Here is a 26,113-nt window from a genome sequence, read left to right on the forward strand (position 1 = left end):
GCAGGGCCTGAGGCACATGGTCGGGTTGCCTCAGGCCCTGCCCCCAGGAGGGACCTAAGGCTCCCGGGCCTATTCTGATTGGCCCAGGCGCCTTAGGCCCCACCAGTAGGCGGAGCTTTGGGACGGATGGGCCAATCCGGCCTCATTCCGTCGTTGGCTGCCTGCCGGACAGGCGGGTTTGGCTCCCGTCTGTCCGGCCAACTACAGAAAGGTACGGGGAAGGGGGTTGGGGGTGTCGTGGGGGTCGGCCAGGGGGGTCGTGGGTCGGCTGGGGGGCGGTCGGAGGTTCTTGGGGGGGCGGTCGTTGGGGGGAGGGGGGGTTTGCGTCGAGGGCAGGAGGGCCTGGGATCCCTCCTGCCCGTAATGTAGTGCAGGGTGGGGTTAGGGGGTCGCCGTGGCCAGGAGGACTTGGGCTCCCTCCTGGCCCGATCGTGTCGGGGAGTCGGGGGGGGCAAGAGGGCTTGGGCTCCCTCTTGCCCCGATCGTGTCGGGGAGTCGGGGGGGCAAGAGGGCTTGAGCTCCCTCTTGCCCCGATCGTGTCGGGGAGTCGGGGGGGCAAGAGGGCTTGGGCTCCCTCTTGCCCCGATCATGTCGGGGAGTCGGGGGGGCAAGAGGGCTTGAGCTCCCTCTTGCCCCGATCGTGTCGGGGAGTCGGGGGGGCAAGAGGGCTTGGGCTCCCTCTTGCCCCGATCGTGTCGGGGAGTCGGGGGGGCAAGAGGGCTTGGGCTCCCTCTTGCCCCGATCGTGTCGGGGAGTCGGGGGGGGGCAAGAGGGCTTGGGCTCCCTCTTGCCCCGATCGTGTCGGGGAGTCGGGGGGGCAAGAGGGCTTGGGCTCCCTCTTGCCCCGATCGTGTCGGGGAGTCGGGGGGGCAAGAGGGCTTGAGCTCCCTCTTGCCCCGATCGTGTCGGGGAGTCGGGGGGGCAAGAGGGCTTGGGCTCCCTCTTGCCCCGATCGTGTCGGGGAGTCGGGGGGGCAAGAGGGCTTGAGCTCCCTCTTGCCCCGATCGTGTCGGGGAGTCGGGGGGGCAAGAGGGCTTGAGCTCCCTCTTGCCCCGATCGTGTCGGGGAGTCGGGGGGGCAAGAGGGCTTGGGCTCCCTCTTGCCCCGATCGTGTCGGGGAGTCGGGGGGGCAAGAGGGCTTGAGCTCCCTCTTGCCCCGATCGTGTCGGGGAGTCGGGGGGGGCAAGAGGGCTTGGGCTCCCTCTTGCCCCGATCGTGTCGGGGAGTCGGGGGGGCAAGAGGGCTTGGGCTCCCTCTTGCCCCGATCGTGTCGGGGAGTCGGGGGGGGCAAGAGGGCTTGGGCTCCCTCTTGCCCCGATCGTGTCGGGGAGTCGGGGGGGGGGGGCAAGAGGGCTTGGGCTCCCTCTTGCCCCGATCGTGTCGGGGAGTCGGGGGGGCAAGAGGGCTTGGGCTCCCTCTTGCCCCGATCGTGTCGGGGAGTCGGGGGGGGGCAAGAGGGAGCCAGGCGGAGAGAGGGCAGTTAAGCGCAGTGCCTGCGCGGAAGGATGCAGCTCGGGCGACTTCGTTGTGTGAAACGAAGTTCGTTGTACGAATCAAGACATAAAGTTCGTTGTGCGCAGCGTTCGCTGTGCGAGGCGTCCGTTATGCGAGGCACCACTGTAATGGTATTCCCCGAGTCTAAATGAACAATACATTAAAAAAAAAAAAAAAAAAAAAAAATCACTGATCTTTCTTTAGGGAGGAGGGAGTCATTACATAACAATTTTTACATCTGAAAAAGTTAATTGTCTGTAGCGTGTTTATTCAAATAACCATTTGAGCATACACTGAATATTCAAGTACAAGGATAATATGACATAAGTGTAAAGCTCCTTTGTCTCAGTGGAAATCATACAAAACAGAATTCACAATGGGATCACATGATTATAAACTTGTTCCCAGGATTTAACACTGACACTATCCATTTTTTTTAACAAGTGGATTTTTTTCCCCTCATGACAGTAAAATATAAAATAGCAATATAAAAGCTGAATTCTTCATATAATTGTACTGTTTCAGGGATATATGCACTTAATTAATGTCCTGGACTTGAGATGAAGTCATTAACATGGTGCAATAGTGTCTTATGCAAAGCAGGCAAGAATTCTGCTCTTTTCTTGGTGCCGGTGCACAGAAGCGGAGGAATTTGCACCCAGCAGGAGTAGAGCTCACCTCTTGACTTGGTGTCCATGGCTTGCTCTTCTTTTTCACAGTAAGATTCTCATCAAGAAGATTCCTTCTCTCAGCCTCGGGTAAAATTCAGCGAATTCACAAGAACATCATAGCTTCACAGTTCATCTTCTATGATTTCATGTTATAAAAATAACCAAGCTGCATACAGAATATAGCGAGTCCAAGCAGGTTCTCAGTCCCAAACAGAAATCTACAATTAAAGGATTCTACACTGTCCCCAGCACGTCACCTTTAGAAAGGTTCAAAAGAAGGGAGGGGATTTTGGAGGGGGGTTGAGGAATAAGTGAAGGTTTATATATATATATACGTCTAAAAATTAGAGGTTTCTGTTTGGGCCTTTATGGTTGAGAAACGATTTGTTTTACATTGTGTATATTTTGGTTTTTATGTTTGATGTATATAGTCTTTTCTTTGTAACACTGACTTTATAATGTAGATGAGTTTCTAATCAAAAGAGCTCTAAAAATAATAATAAAAAAGGTACAAAATGATGTGGCTGAAACAGAGAAACTCACTCAGAGTTGCTGGTTTATTGGTATTGGTCTGAAAGGAGAAAGGTTCCTTTTCTCTGATTTGGCTCTCCTAGAAGTTGCATGTTATGACAAGGTGACGACCGCCCCCTCCCTCCCCTTTCAAAACCAAAAAAAACCTAGTCCAGGGGTTCTCTTGCACCCCTTTCTTAAACCACATATCCACTCCTGACTACTGACAGCTACATATGTTGCTAAAATTACAGAATAATACAATTATATTATCAAGGAAGTCACATTTAAAGCTACAAATCTATATAAATTGTGTTTGCAAATGATGTGTACCAGGATATATTTCATTCAAAACCACTGGAAAAACATTTCAGTGTTTTCAGTCATTAGGTCACAGCCTTTGTCGCAGACATGATTGTACAGCCTGGAGAAGAAGTATGCAAATGAAGTAAAAAAAAAAACAAAAAACCTTTTTATTTTGTTACCATTAATGAGAGTGTTCCTGCTATTTACCCCTAACAAATGCTCAAAATTGTGGTACAGGTTTTTCAACAGTGAAATACACATATTATTACATGCATTCAGTCTTGTTTCTGTTCTGGGCAAATTCCTTTGAAAACTGTCTTAACTCCCTTCACTCTGTCTAGAAAATTTCAATAAAATTGCCTCAGATTTCAAGACCCTCCTCCACCCTCTTCTATACCACTGGTTAAGAACCCCTATTCTAGACAGCTGTAATTAATGAGAAAGTACATTATCTTGTCAGTATTCCCACAATAAACCTGCAGAGGCTCATTTTCAGCAGTGGTGCTTTTGCATAACTTTATATGTACAGTAAAACATGTCTATGGAATGCTGCTACTATTTGAGTTTTTGACAGGTACTTGTGACTTGGATTGGCCTCTGTGAAGGCGGGATGCTGGGCTAAATGGACCATTGGTCTGACCCAATAAGGCTATTCTTATGTTCTTAAAGCTGAACATTTGTCCAATTTTACATACATTAAGTAACACGTACAAAGTTATGGTGGTATCAGCAATATTCAAACAATTTATGCTCTTAAATTTGAGTTAGGCTTACAAATTGACCTCTTTGAAAATTTACTAGGACTGAGTGCTTAAGTTTAGCTTCAAAGGGCCCGATATTCAGCCGCCAGCATTAAACCAGGAAATTCAATGAGAACCATGTCTGAGAACAGGCATTCCATTTCTGAGTTTCCGATAGCATTTAACTGGCTATGGTTTACCACAGTGTTTCTCAACTCGGTCCTGGAGTACCCTCCTTGCCAGTCAGGTTTTCAGGATATCTACAATGAATATGGCCTACACTTGATTTCATACCTTAACCACAAAACAGTATCATATGAATGGTAATAAATTCATCTTCATTTTTACAAGGTCTTCAGAAGTGCCAGTATTAGCCAAGTGTTTTCAATGGCTAAAATACTTGTGTCAAAAATGTGAACTGACTTTGCTGTTACAATAGTAACCTATCTATGGTGTGATCAAGATTTTTTTCCAGATTACTCAGAGGCATGAAACTCTAAGGAAGGGATATACCCTCCCAAGAATGGAACAGAGTTCACTTTCCAATCATTGTAACTGTTTCAATAAAGATCACACTTCAAGCTAGGATGCAGATAAATAAAGAATGGATCACAATTTTTCAATGCTTCAATGTGTCATGGCTTTCTTTTCTTCATGAATAGTGTTAAGTTACCATCACTGAAACTGGGTAAGTTATAAAATAATAACTTAACTTTATGAAGGGTTTGGGGTCCCAACGTGGCCCCGTTTCGCTTTCTTCCTCAGGAGACCCAATCATAAATTTGATAAAAGTCCTTTAAAACTCTGAATAATATTAGAATTGGTGATGTATAATTGCTTCACTGCTGGAAATTGCTCTCTCTTCACAAAGTTATTCTCAAACTTTCCTAGTTTTTACTAGTATTACCCCCGTGATATCAGAAGGAAATATAAAATACTTGTGTGGCACTGGCCTCTTCATTAGACCCGTTTATTTAATTTTATCAATTTTTGTTTCCTTTTGTCAATTTTTCTTTTCACAAAGTGCTCTGTGCTCTATATTAAATCAGATTTATTAAATAGCTGTATATAAAAGCTAAAAACTTGATTTCATACATATTCATTATAGATATCCTGAAAACCCGACTGGCAAAGGGCTATTCCAGGACTGAGTTGAGAAACACTGGTTTGTCACATGAAAGTAAGACTGAATTTTATGCAGTCTTATTTATGTGGTTAACCTAACCAGAAAACTTCTGAATGTAAGCACTGAACTGGCCCAATGCTGACTCTACCCTGGAAGCCACGGATGCCTCCCAAATAACCAGTTTGGCACTAATAAGCATTTATAGTAGCACTAACCAATTAATGATGATTTAATTGGCCAGGAGCCCAAAATTTTGCTCAATTCCTAAAGCTAGGAGCATAAAAAGTAGGTGGCGACCTAGGCGGATTTGAGGCAGCGGAAAGTAGTTAGGAGCTCAGTACTAATTTTCACCACTAGGCTCATAAATCTAGGCAAATAACTGGCAGGCCTACATTAATAAGAATAACTTCTATGCTCCTAAATTAAGATGAATTTTCAGCCAAAATCTTTTGCTCCCAAGTTGGCTGAAAATAGGACACAAATTTAGGATGCTTAGAAGCATAAATTTAAGAGCTCAGTCTTTTTTGAATATTGGGACCTATATGTTTAGTGGATAATTCACTGCTGTCTGGCAAATTCTATATAGTCTGCCTAAAGTTAGGCACCTACATCGGCGTACCATGGAATTATTACTAATCCTTCGCCATGTGTGCCTGCATGTATGTCTGTGTAGTGGAGGCCATGTGTGGGTGTATAGTATGTCTGTGTGTACAGAAATGTGATTATATATTCCTGTGTCGGCTCTGTGCATTTCTCTGCCTAAGAAGGGATGAGTTAAAAGGAAAACTTCCTTAATCGCTGGATTTCAATGGTGGGGGATCCTTATTTTTCTGGAATCCCCACATAGATCCAACCTATTTTTTAACTTCAATCAGTCTTTTACCTGGTTTGTTCCCTATGCCAAACTTGGTCCTATTCCACTTATTTTTCATAGAGGCATTTTATCCTCAGATAGATGGAAAGTGTCTCGACTCCTGTTTTAATGATTCTTTCCAATATTTCATTGGTTTGGAAAAGATTAAAATGAAGTATTTATGCAATTGGCACTGCTGTCAACCGCATATATGATTTTGAATGTGAACTCCTTTATGTCTAGCGGAATGAGCATGGTTTGTGATTCAGAGATGCTTCAAAGGATTGTCGGAATGTTCCAGGTACATTTTCACCTCAGACTTTGTATTTTGCCTTGGCTTTTTCACTGATAATGCATATATGCTGAAACAAGACAAAGTTCAAAATATGTTAGAAAAGAATTACAAAAAATTAAAGCAACAATGACTAGCATATCCAGTTGAGTAAAATATACTACTAAGGGGCCTATTCACTAAAGCAGGGTAAGCAGTTAACACATAAATTAACGTCCAGAAATGGTTACCATGTGTCTTTAGCACTCATCATGCACTAATTATCACAGTAGCTGCTTGCTGTGGCAGTGGCATGAAAACAGCGGAGACTGGGCATGTTATGGGCATTGACAGCACTTGTAGTTAGAGCACAGTAAGGGCTAGATTCACCAACTCCCGAGTTTGTCAGCGATCCATTCACGATTGCATGCAGGCTGACGAATTCACAAAAGGCCTGCATGCAAATGGGGATGATCATTGGCATGCCCCCCCATCTACAGCCAGGATCGTTAGAGAGCGATCCTGGAGCATGCTCAGACCCTGACACTACTTCCTGTCACTGCTGTCAGGGCTTCTGCCGGCTTTTTTTCCCCATTTTAAAAAAAATATGACGCAAAATATCAGGCGTATTAAAAAAAAAAAAAAAAAAGTCTCCTGACCAGCACTGCACTCCCCTCCCCCCGGTATGGCAGGCCCACTCCTGGCACTCGACCCCCACTAAGAAAGTCCCTGATTGCCTCAGGCCCCTTCCAAGGGGGGAGGAACCCGAGGTGCCTGAGCCAATCAGGGCCTTAGGCTCTTCCTTGTGCATCACATGATGCACCGGGGCGGGGCCTAAGGCCCAACAGACATGTCGCTGGACCCGGAGGAGCAGGATGGACTGAGCACCCCTCCTGCTCCCAACTTTGAGGTACGGGCCGGACCAGAGGTGCGCCGTGCCAGGGTGTGTGTGTGTTTGAATGCCGGGCTGGGGGGGGGGGTGGCAGTTGGTGGCAGGGGGAGAGTTGCAACCCTCCTGCCATATTTGCGAGGGTGGGGAGGGCAGCGTCGGGTGGTGGCAGGAGGGAGTGGGCATCCCTCCTGCTATTTGTGGGTCACTGGGAGGGGGTCGCATTTGTCGTTGTCTTTTCATTTTTGGGGGTAGATATTTTGTGCGTGTAACACATGCAAAATATCTGTGCCATGGAAAAAAATGAATAAAAAGACAGGCAGCCCTTTCAAAAAACCTGCATACCTGTCGGTAACTCAGTTAACGACAGGTCTGCAGCAGTCGGGTTTGCCAATAGTAAAACCTGATTCAAAATAGCCAAGCAATTGTTAGTGAATCAATCGCTTGGCTATTTTGCATGGGGTTTTACTAATTTGCACGGGAGGCTTGGGATTGGGTCGCTACAGGCGCTAGTGAATAGTGCAGGAGGGAAATCTGGTCACAAAGGGGTCGCCAACTGATCGGTACAAGATCGGTTTGCTTTGTGAATCTAGTCCTAAGTTACTGTGTGTTGTCATGGCTACAAATACCACCAGAAGTCCAACAGGACATGAACCCACTGGTGCCTCTGACCCTTAGCAGCAGTCTTGCAGCACTTTTTTTTTTTTTTTGAGAACTTTCTATTCTGCCTTTAACTACATATGTAGAGCAAAGCGGTTTACAATCTGTACAATAGAAAATAACTTCTATTTTGAAAAGAACAGAATAAAATATACCCAACCACACTCATTAAACAAACACATAAAACAAAGGAGAAGGGATGCCAGGGCTGGTTACAATCAAATCCCTCGGCGGTCATCCTTTCAATTTGAAAATACCTGGTCAAAATGTTTAACAAAGCTCCTGCCCTCCAGGAAAGCCCTGGCAAAAGCCAGGGACCCTGTCAGAATCTGGGGAGATCCTTTGAGGAATGTCACGAGGGTCCTCTCTGGGGTGGGGTGGGGGTGTAGCCCCTTGATGCATTGCTAATACAGATGCAACAGCATTATTGGCAATGCAGTTGCTGAGCAATTTTAAAACAGGGTGCCAACAATTAGATGCCCAGAAAGTGCCTTTTTAGGAGCCTATTTTATAAAGAAACATAGGCGTCTACTTTCCTTTTATAGATTACCACTGTAACTGGATATATGCCTGCTTATAAGTTAGGAGCATGCATTTATGCTAGGCTTGTACCTGATGTTGGAAATAGGTGCATTATTTACAGCATTCTCAAAGTGATGCATGTAAATGGGGGCTCTGCCCATGTGTACACTCCCCTCAATGGGATTGGTAAATTTGATCATGTGCCTTCACATTTTGTTTTCCTGTATTGGTTGACTATGGAATCGATATTCCATAGTCAACCAATACAGGAAAACAAAATGTGAAGGCACATGATCAAATTTACCAATCCCATTGAAGTATAAATCCCATTAAAGTATAAACTTACTGACAGTCTACTTGAGCTTGCATAATCAATCACCACAATATTTACAGGACTGCTTGAAACTCTGTGTACTAGTGCTGCCCGATTCGCGATTCAAATCGATTCTCTGATTCACTTTGGGTGAATCGATTTGAATCGGTTTGCTATTGAAGAAAATCGGACTTACCGATTCGTTGGCCCCCTTGCTACCACTGCTTTTGCCTGGCCAGGGAGGAGAGGAGAGAGCCTTGCTGCCGGGAAGGAGAGAGCCTTGCTGCCCCGATCTGCACCAGAGACCCATTTGGGCTTTCTCTTTGCCACTGGAGTCCTTACTTCTGATGTAACTTCCGGTTTTGCAAAACTGGAAGTTACATTGAAGCAAGGACTCCGGTGGCAGAGGGAAATCCCGAACGGGTCTCTGGTGTAGATCGGGGCAGCAAGGCTCTCTCCTTCCCGGCCAGGCAAAAGTGGCAGTAACGAATGCAATTCACTACCCTGCTGCTACTCCGAGCATCTTCTCTCCATTCGGCTGCCCAAGCGGAAGCAGGAAGTTTTCACTGAGGGTGGGCCACAGTGGAGAGAAGACGCAAGGAGTGGTGGCAGGAGTGGATCGCTACCGCCACTGACAGACCTCTTCCCAGATGCATCCCTCCTGCCGAACTCTCTTTGGGAAAGGTGCAGGGGTGTGGTGGTGATGGGGGCTTAGGAGTGCCATAATAAATAAAAAAGGTAGATGGAGGGAGAGGGGAGATGGTGGACTGGAGGACAGATGGGGAGAAGATAGATGGGAGAAATGAACTTGGTGGAGGGGGAAGATGGACTTGAGGGAGATCATGGAGAGGGGAGATGGGGGGAAGGATAGAAGAAATAAGGATCTAAAAACAGGAGTGGGAGAGAGATGGTGTACATTGGGAGTTAGGGAGGGATGGAACATAAAGGGAGAGAAGTTGGACACAAGGGATGGTGTGGAGGGGGGATAGATATACTGGATAGGAGGGTAGTTGGGAAGAGAAAGGGAGACATGGTGGACCCTGGGGTGGTGGGGAAGGAGAGAGAGAGAGAGATGAAGGATGAAAGGGTAATTCAGAGAAGGTGGATCTGTGGATGGAGACAAAAAAAGGAAAGATACCAGACCTCTAGCGGGAGGGAAGGGAAATGAAAGGGGAGGACAGAGATGGCAGATGGATGGTTAGCATAGAGAAAGAAGAAAGGAGACCCTAGCAAGCAAGTTATCAGAAGACAACTGGAGCCAGGGACTCATAAGATCTGAATAATGATCAGACAACAAAAGGTAGAAAAAATAATTGTATTTTCTATTTTGTGGTGTTAGACCATGAACATGAGCTAGGATTTAAGAGAGAGAGGAAAAGTCTTTTTTTGTTTGTTTAATTTCTTTACACCACAGTGCCAGTGTGGGTAGGAGAGGGCAAAGTGGATGAAGAGGCTATAAAATAAACCCACCAGGATATTTGAAAAAAACATCCACTTGGGCAGGAAAATCGAATCGAATCAAAAAATTGATTCAATAGGCTGAATCGAATCAAATTTTGTTTTCCTGAATCGGGTAGCAATACTGTGTACCATTGAGATTTTTACATTCAGCAGCACAATCAGGATTGGTTGCACCAACTCAAAAGCAACTCCATTTGGACAGGGTAAGGAAAAGCACATTTTCATGTGCAGGATCAACAGAATGATTTGTGTCAATTTAAGAAACTTTTAAAACGTCAACTACTTTGCCAGATGAAATATGCGCCATTGAGGTACTTACTTGTCAGAAAGATTGGATTTAATGATCCAATTATAAAAACTTTTGTCATGTTATGTAATGATATTTTACTGTGTTGTCTGTGATATTATGAATGTTAAGTTACTGTTTTAATTATTAATATACAGTTGTAATCTGCTTTGTATAATGACAGAATATAAGTAATAAACTATATTTAAATGCGTTACATGTGCACGCATGCATGTAAATGCTATTACCCTAAACACTAACCCCCTTCAGGTAATTAGCCTCAAAACTTACTGGATGTTAACATGGTAGAAAACACAGATTTAACCTCAAAAGTTGACATTAAAGGAAAAATTTTATAAAACTGTTGCCAAAATATACATCATGCTACACACACAAATGTTTAGTCTACTATCATGCCAGTGCTTATTGACACAGCAAGTTGGCTGCTTCACTTTTTGAGATTTACTAGCAAAGGTTTTAGAAGAGGATCTTTATGATTATCACTAGATGTACTATTGAATGTTAATACTTTCAGGTCCCCTGACGTAGGCACATGCTGAAACATGGCTGTGTCGGGTTATTAATTTTCACCACAATAGAAGTCATTGCCTATACTGAGTGGTTTAGGTATGCAATTTATTGGTCCCCTCCAATTGGTCATGTCTGCTCCTAGACTGGCGTACGAGATTCCTAACCACTGGTATCTTGATGTGAGATGCTGAGGCTCTGAGAGGGAACCAAATATTTTTGCCATGCTAGAAATAAAGAAGGAATAACTAAGCTGTAGGCCTTTATTACATATAAACCTCTCAGTGATGTTTTTAAATTTATAGTGAACCCCCCACCCTTTCCCATACCCAATGAATATTAATTTAAAGATCTGTTTCAGGACTGTCACAATGAGATAACAGAGAGAATGACCAGTGATGCAACAGGCTGGAAAATACAGAGTGCACATGTATTAGAAAGCAAAGTATGTGACCACATGTTGTGGTCACCAATCTTCCTCCTCCTATGTTGTTTACAATTATTCATATGTAATATTAAAAACTATTCTTTTTATACCATATTACACTTACATTTAAGTCTCTGAAGTATTCATTGTAGTCCAAGGCATATCCTACCACAAATATGTTTGGAATCTCAAACCCAGCATCTTTGAGGAGAAAAATACAAAACAAGCACAAATACAGTAAAGTAATTAATGTGACTTGCATGTTTTGGCTGGCTTAATTATGTAAGTTTTCTATTTTCTTAGTCATCAGGTGCACCGGTGGGGGGGCGGGGGGAAGGAATTCTGTAATAATGCACCTCTATTTAGGTGCCTAGAGTGTGCATGTTCTATAAAGGAAAATAGGTGTCCGCTTTATAGAATTATGCCTATGTTACACACTGCACCTGACTAGGTTTCACGTTCAAAGCGTTTTACATATATACAGGTATTTATTTTGTACCTGGGGCAATGGAGGATTAAGCGACTTGGCCAGGGTCACAAGCAGCAGCGCTGGGATTCAGTCCCACAACCTCGGGGTGCTGAGGCAGCAGCTGTAGCACTAGATTTACTAAAAGGATTAGAATACAGATAAAATATACTCATGGTTCGAAGGATTCCTAAAATCCAGAACCTACAGAGTAAAATCAGATAAAGAAAAATCAGAAACTTGGTCAAACCCCTACGGCGTACTCCAAGGATCGCCATTATCCCCTACTCTTTTCAACCTCTACACTGCTTCCCTCGGTGCCCACCTGGACAAACTAGGCCTATCTTCCTACAGTTATGCAGATGACATCACCATTCTCATACCTTTTGATCAACCAAAGCTCTCTATGACAGATTCACTACACCAAACACTTGAAACAGTAGCGACTTGGATGAAAAATCACAAACTGAAACTGAACCCAGACAAAACAAAATTTATCCTCCTCGAACATAACAAAACCCCAACAATAACCAACATAGAAATCAACACAATTAACTACCCCATACAACCCACCCTAAAACTACTAGGAATAACAATAGACAGATGCTGCACCATGCAACCTCAAATCAATAAAACAATGCAGAAATAATTTGCAGTTATGAGAAACTTAAGACAAGTCAGAAAATTATTCGAGAACACACAATTTCAGCTCATAGTACAATAACAAAACAACTACAAACAATTCAAAACACAGCTCTAAGACTCATCTACTCATTGAGGAAACATGACCACATCACAGAGGCATACCTCAACTCTCACTGGCTTCCAATTCCAGCAAGAATACTATTCAAATTCTACTGTCTACTATTTATAACTTTAAACGGAGATAGCCCAACCTACTTGAACAACCACCTCATCCAAACCACCTAAACCAGACATAGGAAAACTCACACCCCATTCACACACCCGCCAATCAAAGAAGTTAAATGGAAAAAACTATATGATGGCCTCCTAGCCACTCAAGCAGCAAAAATAGACAACCAAATCGCCAACCTTCTGATAACGACCCCAGATTACAAAACTTTCAGAAAAGAAATAAAGACTATACTTTTCAAAAAATCCCTGAAAAAGTCCTAACCTCTCAAACTTCCTTCTTTCATTCCTCTAACCCCCCGAACCTCCAAATCAACCTGCTCTATTCTTTTTTTTCCCCAAAAAGGACCAGAAATCTTTTTGTAAAACACCCTCTTTAACTCTTTTGTAATCCGCCTTGAACCGCAAGGTAATGGCGAAATAGAAATCCCTAATGTAATACAGGAGATGACTAGGAACCATGGATGTCCTTCCCTCAAAGCACCCTATGAAGAGACAACAGGCTGCGCCACTGCTTTAGAGATTATGCTGTTGCTATTGCCTTACAGCTCCTTCCAATTATTCCGAAAGCATCTGAAAATCTGGCTTTTCTCTAAAATGTAAAGCTCACTACCCTCTTTATAACCACTAATTCTTATGATGTTTTCCCCTGATTTATTAAAATACCTGTAAACCGTGCCGAGCTCTGTCTTTATGGAGAGGATGTGGTATATAAACTTAAGGTTTAGTTTAGGTTTTTTTTCTATCATGACACACCTGACAAATGTTCATGTAAGTGACCCACTGAACACTAAAGTTTGCAACTGAAGAAAAAAGTACACTTCTCCCTCTGAATCCGCGGTTTCAGCATCCACAGATTCGGTTATTTGTGATTTTTTTTTGGTCCATTTTCATTTTTGGGGCTATTTTTAAGCCTTCTTAGACCCCCTTTAAGCCTTACCTGGTGGTCTAGCGGATTTTCAGGGCAGGAGCGATCTTCCTACGCTCCTGCCCTGTGCAGATCACTCATAGGAAATGGCTCTCGAGACTACGACGGGAGCTCACGGCAGCCATTTCCTGAGTGATCTGCACAGGGCAGGAGCATAGGAAGATCACTCCTGCCCCAAAATCCCGCTAGACCAGGGGTAGGCAATTCCGGTCCTTGAGAGACGGAGCCAGGTCAGGTTTTCAGGATATCCACAATAAATATGCACGAGATAGATTTGCATCTCAAGCAGCCAGTGCATGCAAATCCATCTCATACATATTCATTGTGGATATCCTGAAAACCTGACCTGGCTCTGGCTCTTGAGGACCGGAATTGCCTACCCCTGCACTAGACCACCAGGTAAGGCTTAAGGGATGCTGGGGGAAGCGAGGGGTGGATCAGAACCGGCCTGAATATTATTTGCAGTTTTTTTTAAATATTCACAGGCTGGCTCTGCCCCTAACCCCCGTGGATACGGAGGGAAAAGTATACACCACTGTTGACATTAAAGTTTTGGGTGAATTTGACTACTATTCAATTCCATATCCTCTTCTTTTACTAACGCGTAGCTTGGGTTTTAGCGCCGGCAGCGGTTGTAAGTGCTCCGAAGCTCATATGAGCGTCGGAGCAGTTACCGCCGCTGCTGGCGCTAAACCCCACGCTACGCATTAGTAAAGGAAGGTGTGTATTAATACATATAGTTGTTTTTAGTGGATTGGGTTTGACAACACACATTTCTGAATCTAAGCTTATTGAAATGTTTATTGCTAATTATTATAAAATCTGTATTAATGAATTAGAAAAACTTTTCCTGCCTGACTTCTAACTCATGGTGGAATACGGCATGCTTAATTGCCAAATATGAAAGAATAAATTTGCTATGAGATTCAGGGACAATGATTACAGACCTGAGGTCAGAAATAGGCTATGATACCAAACTGACCCGCATTGGTAACAAAATTCATGGAGAGTGATCAAAATAAAGTTTATAAAAATACTCAGAGATATGGAACTCTGTAGGGAAGGCTTGAATACCTCCTTTGGGTGAAGAGTTCACCTTCCAAGGGAGGTATTCAAGCCTTCCCTACAGAGTTCCATATCTCTGAGTATTTTTATAAACTTTATTTTGATCACTCTCCATGAATTTTGTTACCAATGTGGGTCAGTTGAATGATTTTGATGAAATATGAAAGAATAGCAGCTGAAAAAAACCAGTTCTATTTGAGTTGATATGGTCACCATTAAAAAAATACTGTTCTCCCCCCTAATATCTCAGGATAGTAGCATGTGCTTTTCTTTATGTATTATTATTACTGATTATTACCACACAGTACTGATAATCTGTCTATTTTACTCCTGAATGGTCATATTACTAAGTTATGACATATTTATCCATTAATAGGAAGAACAGCATAGCTTGCTTTTCATATCCCTGGAATAATATTTATTCTATTACACTTGTTATGTATTTCAAAAATTTTAATAAAAATATTGAACATAAAAAAAAACTGTCCCCTTTTTTACTAAGCCATGGTAGAGGTTTTTACCACAGTCCAGGGAGCTAAATGCTTCAATGCTCTGGGCCATGGTAGAAATCTCTATTGCGGCTTAGTAAAAGAGGGCTTTTACGCATTACATCAGTCCTAGATTTCTCACTTGTCATACTAAATAAGGGGAGTGTGTGGTGCAGTGGTTAGAGCTACAGCCTTAGCACCCTGAGGCGGTGGGTTAAAATCCCACACTGCTCCTTGTGACCCTGGGCAAGTCACTTAATCCTCCCTTGTCCTAGGTACATTAGGTAGAGTGTGAGCCCACTGGGACAGATAGGGAAAAATGATCGAGTACCTGAATATAAACCACTTAGACTATAAGTGGTATATAAATAAAAATAAAATAAACAAATATACAGTATATTCAGATTCTGGTGTTACCTCAGTAACTGAAAAACAAAATACCTCTACTGACAGATACTGTAAAGCATCACAAATATGTAGCAAACAGAATCTATTGATTGCAGACTGCTGATGGCAGTAGTTGTCATTGGGAGTAGTGGGGAAGCAGAAATCGGGACAAATTATGGGGATTTCAAAAATGAAAGTGGCTGACAGGATCTCTGATCTCCCCAGCTTGCAGCTGGGGGTGTTAAGGAACACGCAGACTTGCTGTCTATACCAAATATTTTTTGCTCTATAAGATGCACTTTTTCCCCCCAAAAAATTGGTTGGAAATAAGGGTGCGTCTTATAGAGCGAATATCCGGCCTCCCCTCTCAACCTTAATTCCTTTGGCAGTCCAGCACTGTAGGGCAGGAGCTTTCAGCCTCCTGCCCTTTCCTCCAGCTGACTCCCTCTATGTAGATACCACTGTCTATAAGCACGGAGGAAGAGTTGCTGAAGCACGACTCTTCAGCTCCCTGTTTTCGGCACCGGCAGGGGAAGGCAGCATAAAACCGCCACAGCAGACAAAAAAAAAAAGTTTTCAGCTCCAGCGGCGCTGTACAAAAGGGAGAAGGATCTCTGACGGTGCAGAGGTTAAATACCGCCACTGCCGATGGACATTTTTTCTTCACAGTGGCTGCTTGAAACGCGAGGACTCCCGCCGACCGCAAGGTAGCACATAAGGACTGGGAAAAAGTCGGCGAAGAAGCAACATCTCTCTTCAGCTCCCTCCCCTCAGAGACCTTCCTCCGGCTGACTCCCTCCTGTCCTTTCCTCCAGCTGACTCCCGTGGCATGGGACAAGGCAGGAAGCAAAAAGCTCACACCTGCCTTCTGCACCGCTTTGACTCTGACGCAGCAGTCAAAGCAGTGCAGAAGGCAGGTGCACGTTTTTGGCTTCCTGCCTTGTCCTGCGCCACGGGAGTAAGCTGGTGGAAAGGGCAGGAGGGAGTCAGTTGTAGGAAGGGCCCTGCCAATCGGGAGTCAGCTGGAGAAAAGGGCAGGAGGCTGAAAGCTCCTGCCCTACAGCGCTGGACCGCCGGAGGAATTGAGGTAAAGGTAGGGGGAGCCCCTGCCTGCCTGCCTGCCCCAGGCCACTAGGTATGCCTGCCTATCACCAGGCCACTAGATCTGCCTGCCACTAGGTCTGCCTGTTTGCCTGTCACCAGGCCTGTCTGACTGCCACCAGGCCACTAAGCCTGCCTGCTACTAAGCCTGCCTGACCTGTGCCCTATCCCAGCCAGCCCTGTGCCCTGTCCCAGCTTGCCCTGTCCCTCCATAGACCATCAGGGTGCAGAGCCTGGCAAGGAGTGTGGGGTTGGGTGCAGAGCCTGGCAGGGAGAATTTGGTTCAGAATGTTTTTTTCCTTCTCTAAATCTAGGGTGTCTTATGGTCAGGTGCTTCTTATGGAGCGAAAAATACAGTACCTTCCCCTTCTTGGGGGCACATCAGTGTGTCCCAACACACTGATTGAGAACCATTGCTATAGAAAACAGTATTTTTGGGATATTAGCAGCTGCTTAGTAAGTGTCATTGCTGAGTGAAGACTCGGGCCTGTTTTGCCAATAGAGATTTGAAAGCTGCCTCTGTAGTATTCCCTGCCCCAGCTAAACTGAAGATCAGGATTTGGCCTTTAGATTTAAACCTAGACTTTGTGCAAAGCAGCAAGCCCCAGGACAAAACTTTCTTCTCCCCGCCATGCAGGAAACTGATGAACTTCAGACCCCCAAATCTTGCTTTATTTAAACAGCTGTTACCTTCTGAAGGTTGTCATCTCCACCCAATGATTTTATGTTAAACTAATTCTATTTTTAATGGAATAATACTGATCTAATGGCGAATCAATGGTGGAATAATACTGATCTAATGGCGAATCAATGGTGGAATAATACTGATCTAATGGTGAGTCAACTTATCCTTGTGCATTACAGTTTCAAAAGCTGATTGTTGTTTTCATAGGAAAACCATAAATACTGAGTCATATAAAACAACATACCCTATTATATACAAGAAATGACAGCAGATTCCTGAACAGTCCATCCAGTCTGCCCATTAGTTATACTCATTAAAAATACATGATTAAATTAACGTCTCTTTTCTTTGATATTTCTGGGCCATAAACTGTAAAATCCACCTGATATTGTCCTACGTTCCAACTGCTGAAGTTGCTGTCCAAGCTTACTCCAGCCAATCTAACCATCCCATTGTTTGCAGGATATCTACTGTAAAGTCAGGCCAGTAATGTTAGTGGAGTTCCCATTGATGCCCTCCCCAGCCCATCCTACACCAAATCACCATATATGGGATACAAACCATACAAGTCTGTCCAGTACCGGCCTTAGTTCTTTAATTTATACCATTCATTTTCTAACTAGAGATCCTCTGTGTTTATCCCATGCTTTTTTTTTTTTTTTAATTCCATCACCATTTTCATCTCCACCACTTCCCTTGGGAGGGCATTCCAGGCATCCACCACCCTCTCTGTAAAAACAAATTTCCTAACATTACTCCTAAGTCTTCCTCCCTGCAACCTCAAGTTATGCCCTCTAGTTTTACCATTTTCCCTTCTCTGGAAAAGATTTGGTTCTATATTAATACCTTTCAAATATTTAGACGTCTGTATCATACAGGATAATATTCAGAAGTTATACAAGTCACGGCAGACTATGTAATTTATCTCAATATACATTCTGAAATCCTATAAAAATAGTAAAGTTGAAAATGTGACTAAAGGTCCAACTCTTGCATGGCTTGTTGGGGTCTAAGGAAGATGTAGCAGAGTGATGAAGGGCTGCAAAATTATCTGGACTAGTGCAAAGGGCATAGTAGTCTGGACAGTAGGAACGTAGCAAAGCAGTCTCCAAAACTTAGGATGGGGCAGATGTGCCTGCATCCAGGACCGAGGCCCCAAAAGCACCATCTTTTCATGCTGTCATGTCCACTCTATAAAACTTAGTAAAAAAAATGGAGTAAGGACCATTTAGCTGCTCTACATATCTTCTCCTGTAACACCACCCGGGACTCCAGCCACACAGAAGCCACTCCTCTTGTGGAATGAGCTCTCAATACAATTGTACATCAAAATAATGGCCATGCGGATCCACCTGGAGATAGTAACCTTAGAGGCTGGTTTTGTTCAGGTGGCTCAAATCTGACAACACAGAGATGATCTGATAGATAAATTTCATTTGTCACCTCTAAATACTGGAGAACAACTCTCCGAACGTCCTGCAATGCTAAAACCTTGTCATGTTTGTTTTTGTCAGAAACCTGGAAACCTGGGAGTTGGACTTTCTGATTAACATGAAATGTTGAAACTACTTTTGGTAGAAAGGATGGAACTGTGAGGAGATAGACTCTAGCCTCTTTAAATCTCAGGAAAGGCTCTCTACACAAGAGCGCTTGAAGCACGATAAGATCCATCAACAACACCTGTTGTTAGGGTTCGAACAGGTCTTTGTTAAGGGCCTGCAACAGAATATTCAGACTCCACATAGGAAAAGGCTTGCACATGGGCATGATAAAGTATATAGAGTATCTGCTGGAGCCCTTTCTATGTTTGGGACCAACTCTATTGCTTGAATATCCAGAAGTCTCTGCACTGTCATTTAGACTTTGGCCACTTTCTCTGGTCTCCCTGTTGGGACAAAGAATTCCCACAGTGGACAACAAATTTGAGCATGTAACCTTCTCGAATGATGTCCAAAACCTATTTCTCCAAGCTTATCTGTTCCCAGACCTCCCAGTACTATGAAAGTCTCCCTCCTATGCAGAGGCCCTCAGGGGCCTGGCATCATTGTGACCTTTTGGTATTGGACAAAGACGAGCAGGATCCAGATGGATGTGCTCTTCTGGATCCTCAAAACCTCTGTCTGGATCCCTGAAAGGATCTTTTTGTAGGCAGAACGCTGCAAAAAGGACACTTCCGGGGCAGGCAGATGGCGGAGGCTGGCTTTGTTGCGCCTCCGGCTGCATGAAGATTTTAAAATACAGCGGCAGGGAGCTGGTAGGTGGAGGAATTGGGAATGAAGCCTGCCTTCTGCAGTCTGCCATTGCCCCGGAAGTGTTCTTTCTGCAGCGTTATGTGTAGGCTGCAGAAAGAACACTTCCGGGGAGGCAGGCAGACAGCAGGAGGCTAGTTTCATTGCGCCGCTGGCTGCCCAAAGTTTTTAAAATACAGCAACGAGGAGCTGGTAGGTGGGGTAATTGGGAACTGGGGAAAGGTTGGATCCAGCTGAGAGGAGTGGAGGCTGAGGTTGGCTTGGCTTTGACGGAGGGTGGCGGGCAGGAAGGAGGGATCCCCAGCGGCAGAGGCGGGCGGGCAGGCAAGCAATATCCGTGGTGGCATGTACCCCCCAACAAGCGGCTTGTGTACACTGCATGTTGAGAAACACTGATATAGAGCATCTTCCACATAAACCACTCCTGCAAGGATCACCTGAGAGAGAATGCCTTCCTCCATACAGAGGGTCTGGTGCAGCATCTTAAAGAACGCTGAATCTGCCATTTTGAGCCCCAAAGCCAAGGCCTCAAACTCTTTGATCCACTTCCTGATCCTGCACATCCTTCAAAATCACTTCTTCTTTACTAGGGAGCAAAGTACTTTTGTAACTTGGGCAACCAGGGAATTCACTTTGGGCATAATTCCAATTCCTGCAGGTACACTGTAATAATTTCCAGCAAATCTGTAGGCTTAAAAAGCCTACACATCACTGGGTCCTCTCTCCCTGGTCTAGGGCTACCACAGACTCTTGGCCAGCGGCACCTCCAAACCAGAGGACTCAGTATGTGACATGAAAGGCATGGAAACAGACCCTAAGTGCTCCCAGTCCTTCTCTGACTGAATGTCTGGGTTTGTAGAAACCACTCTCCGTGGGGAAACCAGCCTCTGAGGCTTGCCACTCCCCTGCGCCTGCCGCCATGCCAGCCTGTTTGAAGCTACAGATAAGCTTCAAACAGTAAATTCACAAAATCAGAATCAAAACCCTATACAGAAGAAACCCTGGTCCATACCCTGGTCTCTCACTGGTTCTGAGGTATCTGTGCATCTGCGTTTCGCCAATGAGGCCGCATTGGTTTTTGCAGGTTCTAGGAGGGACTTGGAACCCAACAGCCAAGCCTCCTGTGACTCCAAACTCTTTGAGGGACCTGAGGGGGCTGAGCCCATTGTTGCCTCCCCCCCATATGCCCTTTGGTACGTGGCACATAGAAGCTATTCAGCCAGAGTTAATTTGACAAGATAGTCATTAAATAGGCAGAGAAGTTCATCTTGACTGATTTTAAGTAAAATCGAGGCATTTTGATGCAATTAGAAGCTTTTAAAGTAATATCAGGAAATCTAAGATGGATAAGCAAGTCCTGCATGGCCACCGTGGCAGCGATTTGGAACCAAAGAAGGACCGGGAGAGCAAAAATAAAAGTAAAAAAATTGCCAGAAGGGGGTTTTTGAAGAGGGGAACCCTCAGGGAAGCCCCCTAAAACTAAAGAAACCCCCAAATTCACTTTTTCCCATAGGAATGAATAGATTCTACTCACAGACTGGCGAGGTGCATGCCTGCATCAGCTCTCACATACAGTAGCTGGTTTTGGAGAAGTTTATCTGCCTCCTAACAAATCTGCAGCATCCCAAGGGCTTGTTTCTTCAGGCTGCCTTTTAGTCAAGTTCACAAAGCCGGGAACAATCAACCCCACCAGCTCCTCACACATCTTCGGGGAGGAGGGGGGGGGAAACATAGCCAGCACCTGCAAATTCCTGGGTCAGCCTGTGCTCAAGTGCTTGACGAGCAGGGGGTGAGCTAAGATCCCAGGGGACTAGACTCCGAGCTGTCCATGATGTTAGTGCAGGCCACCTAGGTAGGTTCCCTAGATGAAGGGTTTCCCCCAGCTGCAGACTTCTAAAGCCAGAACCTGCAACTTCTCCCAGGCAGAGCTGCACCATAAATTGGGAATATTTGTGGCACCAGGAAGCCTCAAAATTGGAAAAAAATACCCTCCCCCAAATGAAAAAAAAGCAGAGCAGAACAATAGACACGTTCTCCACTTGCTTGGAGAAGGAAAAACTGAGGAGGGGGTTATGCAAGTAACAAGGAGGCGGAGTAAAGAAAGTTTTTTTGATGCCTTCTTTAATTACTCATGAGTATGGGATATAAACTCTACTGTTTAGACTACTATGACCTTTGCACTAGAAGTGTCAATTATAAGGTGCTAATTGCCAATTAATGACTGATTGGCTTTTTAAATAATTAAGTTGTGCTTGCAAATTGGCTGTGCACACCGATTTGCACACGCAACCTATGACGGCATATACAGAATTTGAGGGCAGTGCAGCTCCTGGATAAGAAATATTTAGGTTAGGCCTGCTAGATTCATAGCAGGTCAGTGAAATGTATAGCACTGACACAGTGACTACAGTGACCCTCGGATTCTATACAGGTCGCCCAAATTTGGGTGCTGAGGGCAGATGCACATGGATAGTAATGAGTTAATGAGCTGTCAACAATCAATATTTAACATAAATTGGCACCAATTTGGGTCTGTACACATATCTGCCCTAGGTGCTATTCTATCATATCCGCATCTAAATTTTATAGCATGCAGCTTGGTGGTTCAGTGACATTTCTAGAAGTTATACCAATACCTTCTATACCAATTCCAAGAATATAATTCTTCCAATTACTAATATTTCATTTCATTTCAGACATTCATGTTATTAATACACTTTTTTTCTTTCCTTTTGGACCTCAGAAACACCCTCCTCTAACTGTTATTTTCATTTTTTGAAACGGGGAGCTTCACAGGTGTATTTCTCCTCACTGGTCCTTACTGGTTTTGTCAATATAAACCTTTTTTTGAAACTTTTTTGATTTTTTCTAAACTTAAGTATGTACTTATCTTTTTTGTTAGTGCAGCGGTAGGACCCGACATGTTTCGCATCCGCTTCGTCAGGGATCCATACAAACCGCTAACATCCACCCCGCTCTAAATTTAAATCGCAAAGTGTGGGCACATTTCTAGAAGTTAGGCATGTTATAGAATATTGTCATTTGCATGCCCTACTGCCAAATATTAGTTGCCAACATTTACACCAGGATTTGGCAGGCGTAAATGCTGGTTTCTAAAGTTGGATATGAAATCTGCACTAAGCTAGCATTTAATAAAGGGCATTCAACATGGAGAACCCTTTATAGCAGTGGTCCCCCAACACGTAAAGCTCGAAATCCTCCACCGAGGCCCTCAAATAATTGGCTGAAATGCTCTTCAAATCCCACAAATGCGTTAATTTCAATCTTGTCCACTTGATATAGTGTAGTAACTGCAAACAATTCGTGTGTTACTCGGGTGTCTCATTTATGGAATTTGCTATTTTGACAACCCAAAATAAAGCTAGTTTTTAAAAAATATCCTTGAAGTGCTGTAGAATCAATATTAGTATTAACTTTTAATGTTTAATACCCAGTCTGAACAAGCAGGTCAAGCCAGTTTATAAAATTAGTAGTATATGTAAGCATGAAATCTACTGGTGGCCCTCAGAGCTCTCTCATATTCATGCTACGACCATTTATACATGAAAAAGATTGGAGACCACTGTTTTATAGAATACAGTAGTACCTTGGATTACGAGTATAATCCGTTACAGGAGCATGCTCGTAATCCCAAATGCTCGTTTAGCAAAGCGAGTTTCCCCATAGGAAATAATGGAAACTCGCTTTGATGCGTTCCCCCCCCCCCCCCGAGAACCGGCATTGCTCCCCTCAAAAGCCCCCCCTGCGATCAGGCACCCCCCCTGCGGTCCGGCACCCCCCCCCCCCGCCACGATCCGCCCCCCCCCCCGACACGATTGGGCACCCCCCGCCACGATCCGACATCCCCCCCGACACAGTTGGGCACCCCCCCGCCGCTTCTTACCCTCATCTGGACACTCTTGAAGATCGGCCTCCTCGTCTGCTGGGCCTTGAGCATCTGAGCATGCTCAAGGCCTGCAAGTTCACGTTCACGTTCAGAGCATGAACTCGCAGGCCTTGAGCATGCTCAGATGCTCAAGGCCCAGCAGACAAGGAGGCCGATCTTCAAGAGTGCCCAGATGAGGGTAAGAAGCGGCGGGGGGGTGCCCAATTGTGTCAGGGGGGTCGGATCGTGTCGGGGGGTCGGATCGTGTCGGGGGGGTGCCCAATCGTGTCGGGGGGGGGGTCGGATCGTGGCTTAGGGGGGGGTGCCGGTTCGAGGTAGGGGGTGTGCCGGATTGCGGGGGGGGGGGGGGTTGCTCGTAAATCGAGCCATGCTCGGTTTCCGAGGCACCAATTTTGAAAATGTTTTGCTCGTCTTGCAAAACACTCGCGAACCGGTGCACTCGTAAACCGAGGTACCACTGTACTAGGTTAGTAAAGGTCTTTCCAGTGCCTATCTTTGGGAGACAAGCACTGAATTTCCCTATATATGTATATATTCAGTGAAATTCATTACTTATACATATAGCAATGCCAAAGATATATATTAATTTAAATGCTGGTAATGGCATTCAAATTAATACAGACACTGTGCCAGTTCAATATGGGGCCCACAGAAAATAAGATCAGATAAAAATAGCAAGGTCTTCCAGCTTGCTCATTCTTAACAAAAAGCACAGTTACTTACCGTAACAGGTGTTATCCAGGGACAGCAGGCAGATATTCTTTACGCATGGGTGACGTCACCGACGGAGCCCACGGTACGGACCTTTTTACTAGAAAGTTCTAGTTGGCCGCACCGCGCGTGCGCGAGTGCCTTCCCGCCCGACGGAGGAGAGCGTGGTCCCCAGTTAGTATAAGCCAGCTAAGAAGCCAACCCGGGGAGGAGGGTGGGACGTAAGAATATCTGCCTGCTGTCCCTGGATAACACCTGTTACGGTAAGTAACTGTGCTTTATCCCAGGACAAGCAGGCAGCATATTCTTTACGCATGGGTGACCTCCAAGCTAACAAAGAGGGAGGAGGGATGGTTGGCCATTAGGAAAATAAATTCTGAAGTACAGATTGGCCGAAGTGCCCATCCCGTCTGGAGAAAGCATCCAGACAGTAGTGAGTAGTGAATGTGTGAACTGAGGACCAGGTGGCCGCCTTGCAGATTTCCTCAATGGGTGTGGAACGGAGGAAAGCAACAGAAGCGGCCATAGCTCTTACCCTGTGGGCCGTGACAGCACCGTCTAGTGACAGACCGGCCCGAGCGTAACAGAACGCGATGCAGGCTGCAAGCCAGTTGGATAGCGTCCGTTTAGAGACCGGTCGACCCAAACGATTCGGGTCGAAGGTCAGGAAGAGCTGAGGGGACAAGCGGTGAGCCCTTGTACGATCAAGATAGTAAGCCAGGGCACGCTTGCAGTCAAGGCTGTGCAATGCCTGTTCTCCGGGATGTGAATGAGGTTTCGGGAAGAAAACAGGCAACACAATGGACTGGTTGAGGTGAAAAGCTGAGACCACCTTTGGAAGGAACTTTGGATGGGTGCGCAGAACCACCTTGTCATGGTGAAAAATAGTGAACGGTGGATCGGCAACCAGTGCATGAAGCTCACTAACCCTCCTGGCAGAGGTGATGGCAATGAGGAAAAGAACCTTCCATGTCAGAAATTTGAGCGAAGTTGTGGCAAGCGGCTCAAAGGGAGGTTTCATGAGGGCAGATAAAACCACATTCAGGTCCCAGACGACCGGAGGAGGCTTCAGAGGTGGTTTGATGTTGAAGAGGCCCCTCATGAATTGGGAAACCAGGGGGTGAGCCGTGAGAGGTTTTCCTAAGACAGGTTCATGAAATGCCGTGATGGCACTGAGATGGACTCTGATAGAGGTAGACTTGAGGCCTGCGTTGGACAGGGAGAGCAAGTAGTCCAGAACAGTTTCCACCGCTAAAGAGGTGGGATTGTGATGATGACGGAGGCACCAAGAGGAGAACCTGGTCCACTTCTGATGGTAACATTGGAGGGTGGCCGGTTTCCTGGAGGCGTCCAAAATGAGACGGACAGGCTGAGACAGATTTCCTGAAGAGGTCAGCCCGAGAGAAACCAAGCTGTCAGGTGGAGCGAAGACAGATTGGGATGTAGTAGAGACTGATGTTGCTGTGTAAGAAGAGTAGGAAACACAGGTAGAGGAATGGGATCCCTGGAGCTGAGCTGAAGCAGGAGGGAGAACCAGTGTTGACGAGGCCACCGGGGAGCTATGAGGATCATGGTGGCTCTGTCCCTGCGGAGTTTGGATAAAGTCCGCAACATCAGAGGTAGAGGAGGAAAGGCATAGAGGAACCGATCCGTCCAGTCGAGAAGGAATGCATCCGGGGCCAGACGATGAGGAGAGAAGAGTCTGGAGCAGAACTGGGGCAGCTGATGGTTGTGAGGAGCTGCGAATAGGTCCACCTGCGGAGTGCCCCAGCGAGCAAAGATGGAGTGGAGCGTGGGAGGATCCAAAGTCCACTCGTGAGGTTGAAGGATGCGGCTGAGATTGTCGGCCAGGGAGTTCTGTTCGCCCTGGATGTAGACAGCCTTGAGGAAGAGACTGCGGGCCGTGGCCCAGGTCCAAATGCGAAGAGCCTCCTGACAAAGGAGGCGAGATCCGGTGCCGCCCTGTTTGTTGATGTAGTACATGGCAACTTGGTTGTCCGTGCACAGGAGCAGAACCTGAGGGCAAAGAAGGTGCTGGAAGGCCTTGAGAGCATAGAACATGGCTCGGAGTTCCAGGAAATTGATGTGATGAAGACGCTCCTGCGGGGTCCAAAGACCTTGGGTGCGTAGGTCTCCCAGGTGAGCTCCCCATGCATAAGGGGAGGCATCCATGGTGATGGTCATGGAATGCGGGGG

The 26,113-nt window shown here is 45.3% G+C and overlaps 1 protein-coding gene across 1 annotated transcript in view; it reads right to left on the reverse strand.

The window, feature by feature from the left end:
- Positions 1–1,740: 1,740 nt before the first annotated feature.
- The window catches only part of PRTFDC1 (phosphoribosyl transferase domain containing 1), a 131,086-nt gene continuing 106,713 nt past the window's right edge, over positions 1,741–26,113 (reverse strand). The window contains exons 8-9 of the mRNA XM_033931384.1: positions 11,182–11,258; positions 1,741–6,062 (exon numbers count right to left, since the gene is read on the reverse strand). Coding sequence (XP_033787275.1) covers positions 6,015–6,062; positions 11,182–11,258 — 125 coding nt within the window. The 3' untranslated portion in view covers positions 1,741–6,014. The remainder of the gene's footprint in view (positions 6,063–11,181; positions 11,259–26,113) is intronic.

The sequence above is a fragment of the Geotrypetes seraphini genome, chromosome 2, assembly GCF_902459505.1.
Source record: "Geotrypetes seraphini chromosome 2, aGeoSer1.1, whole genome shotgun sequence".
Taxonomy (NCBI): Eukaryota; Metazoa; Chordata; class Amphibia; order Gymnophiona; family Dermophiidae; genus Geotrypetes; species Geotrypetes seraphini.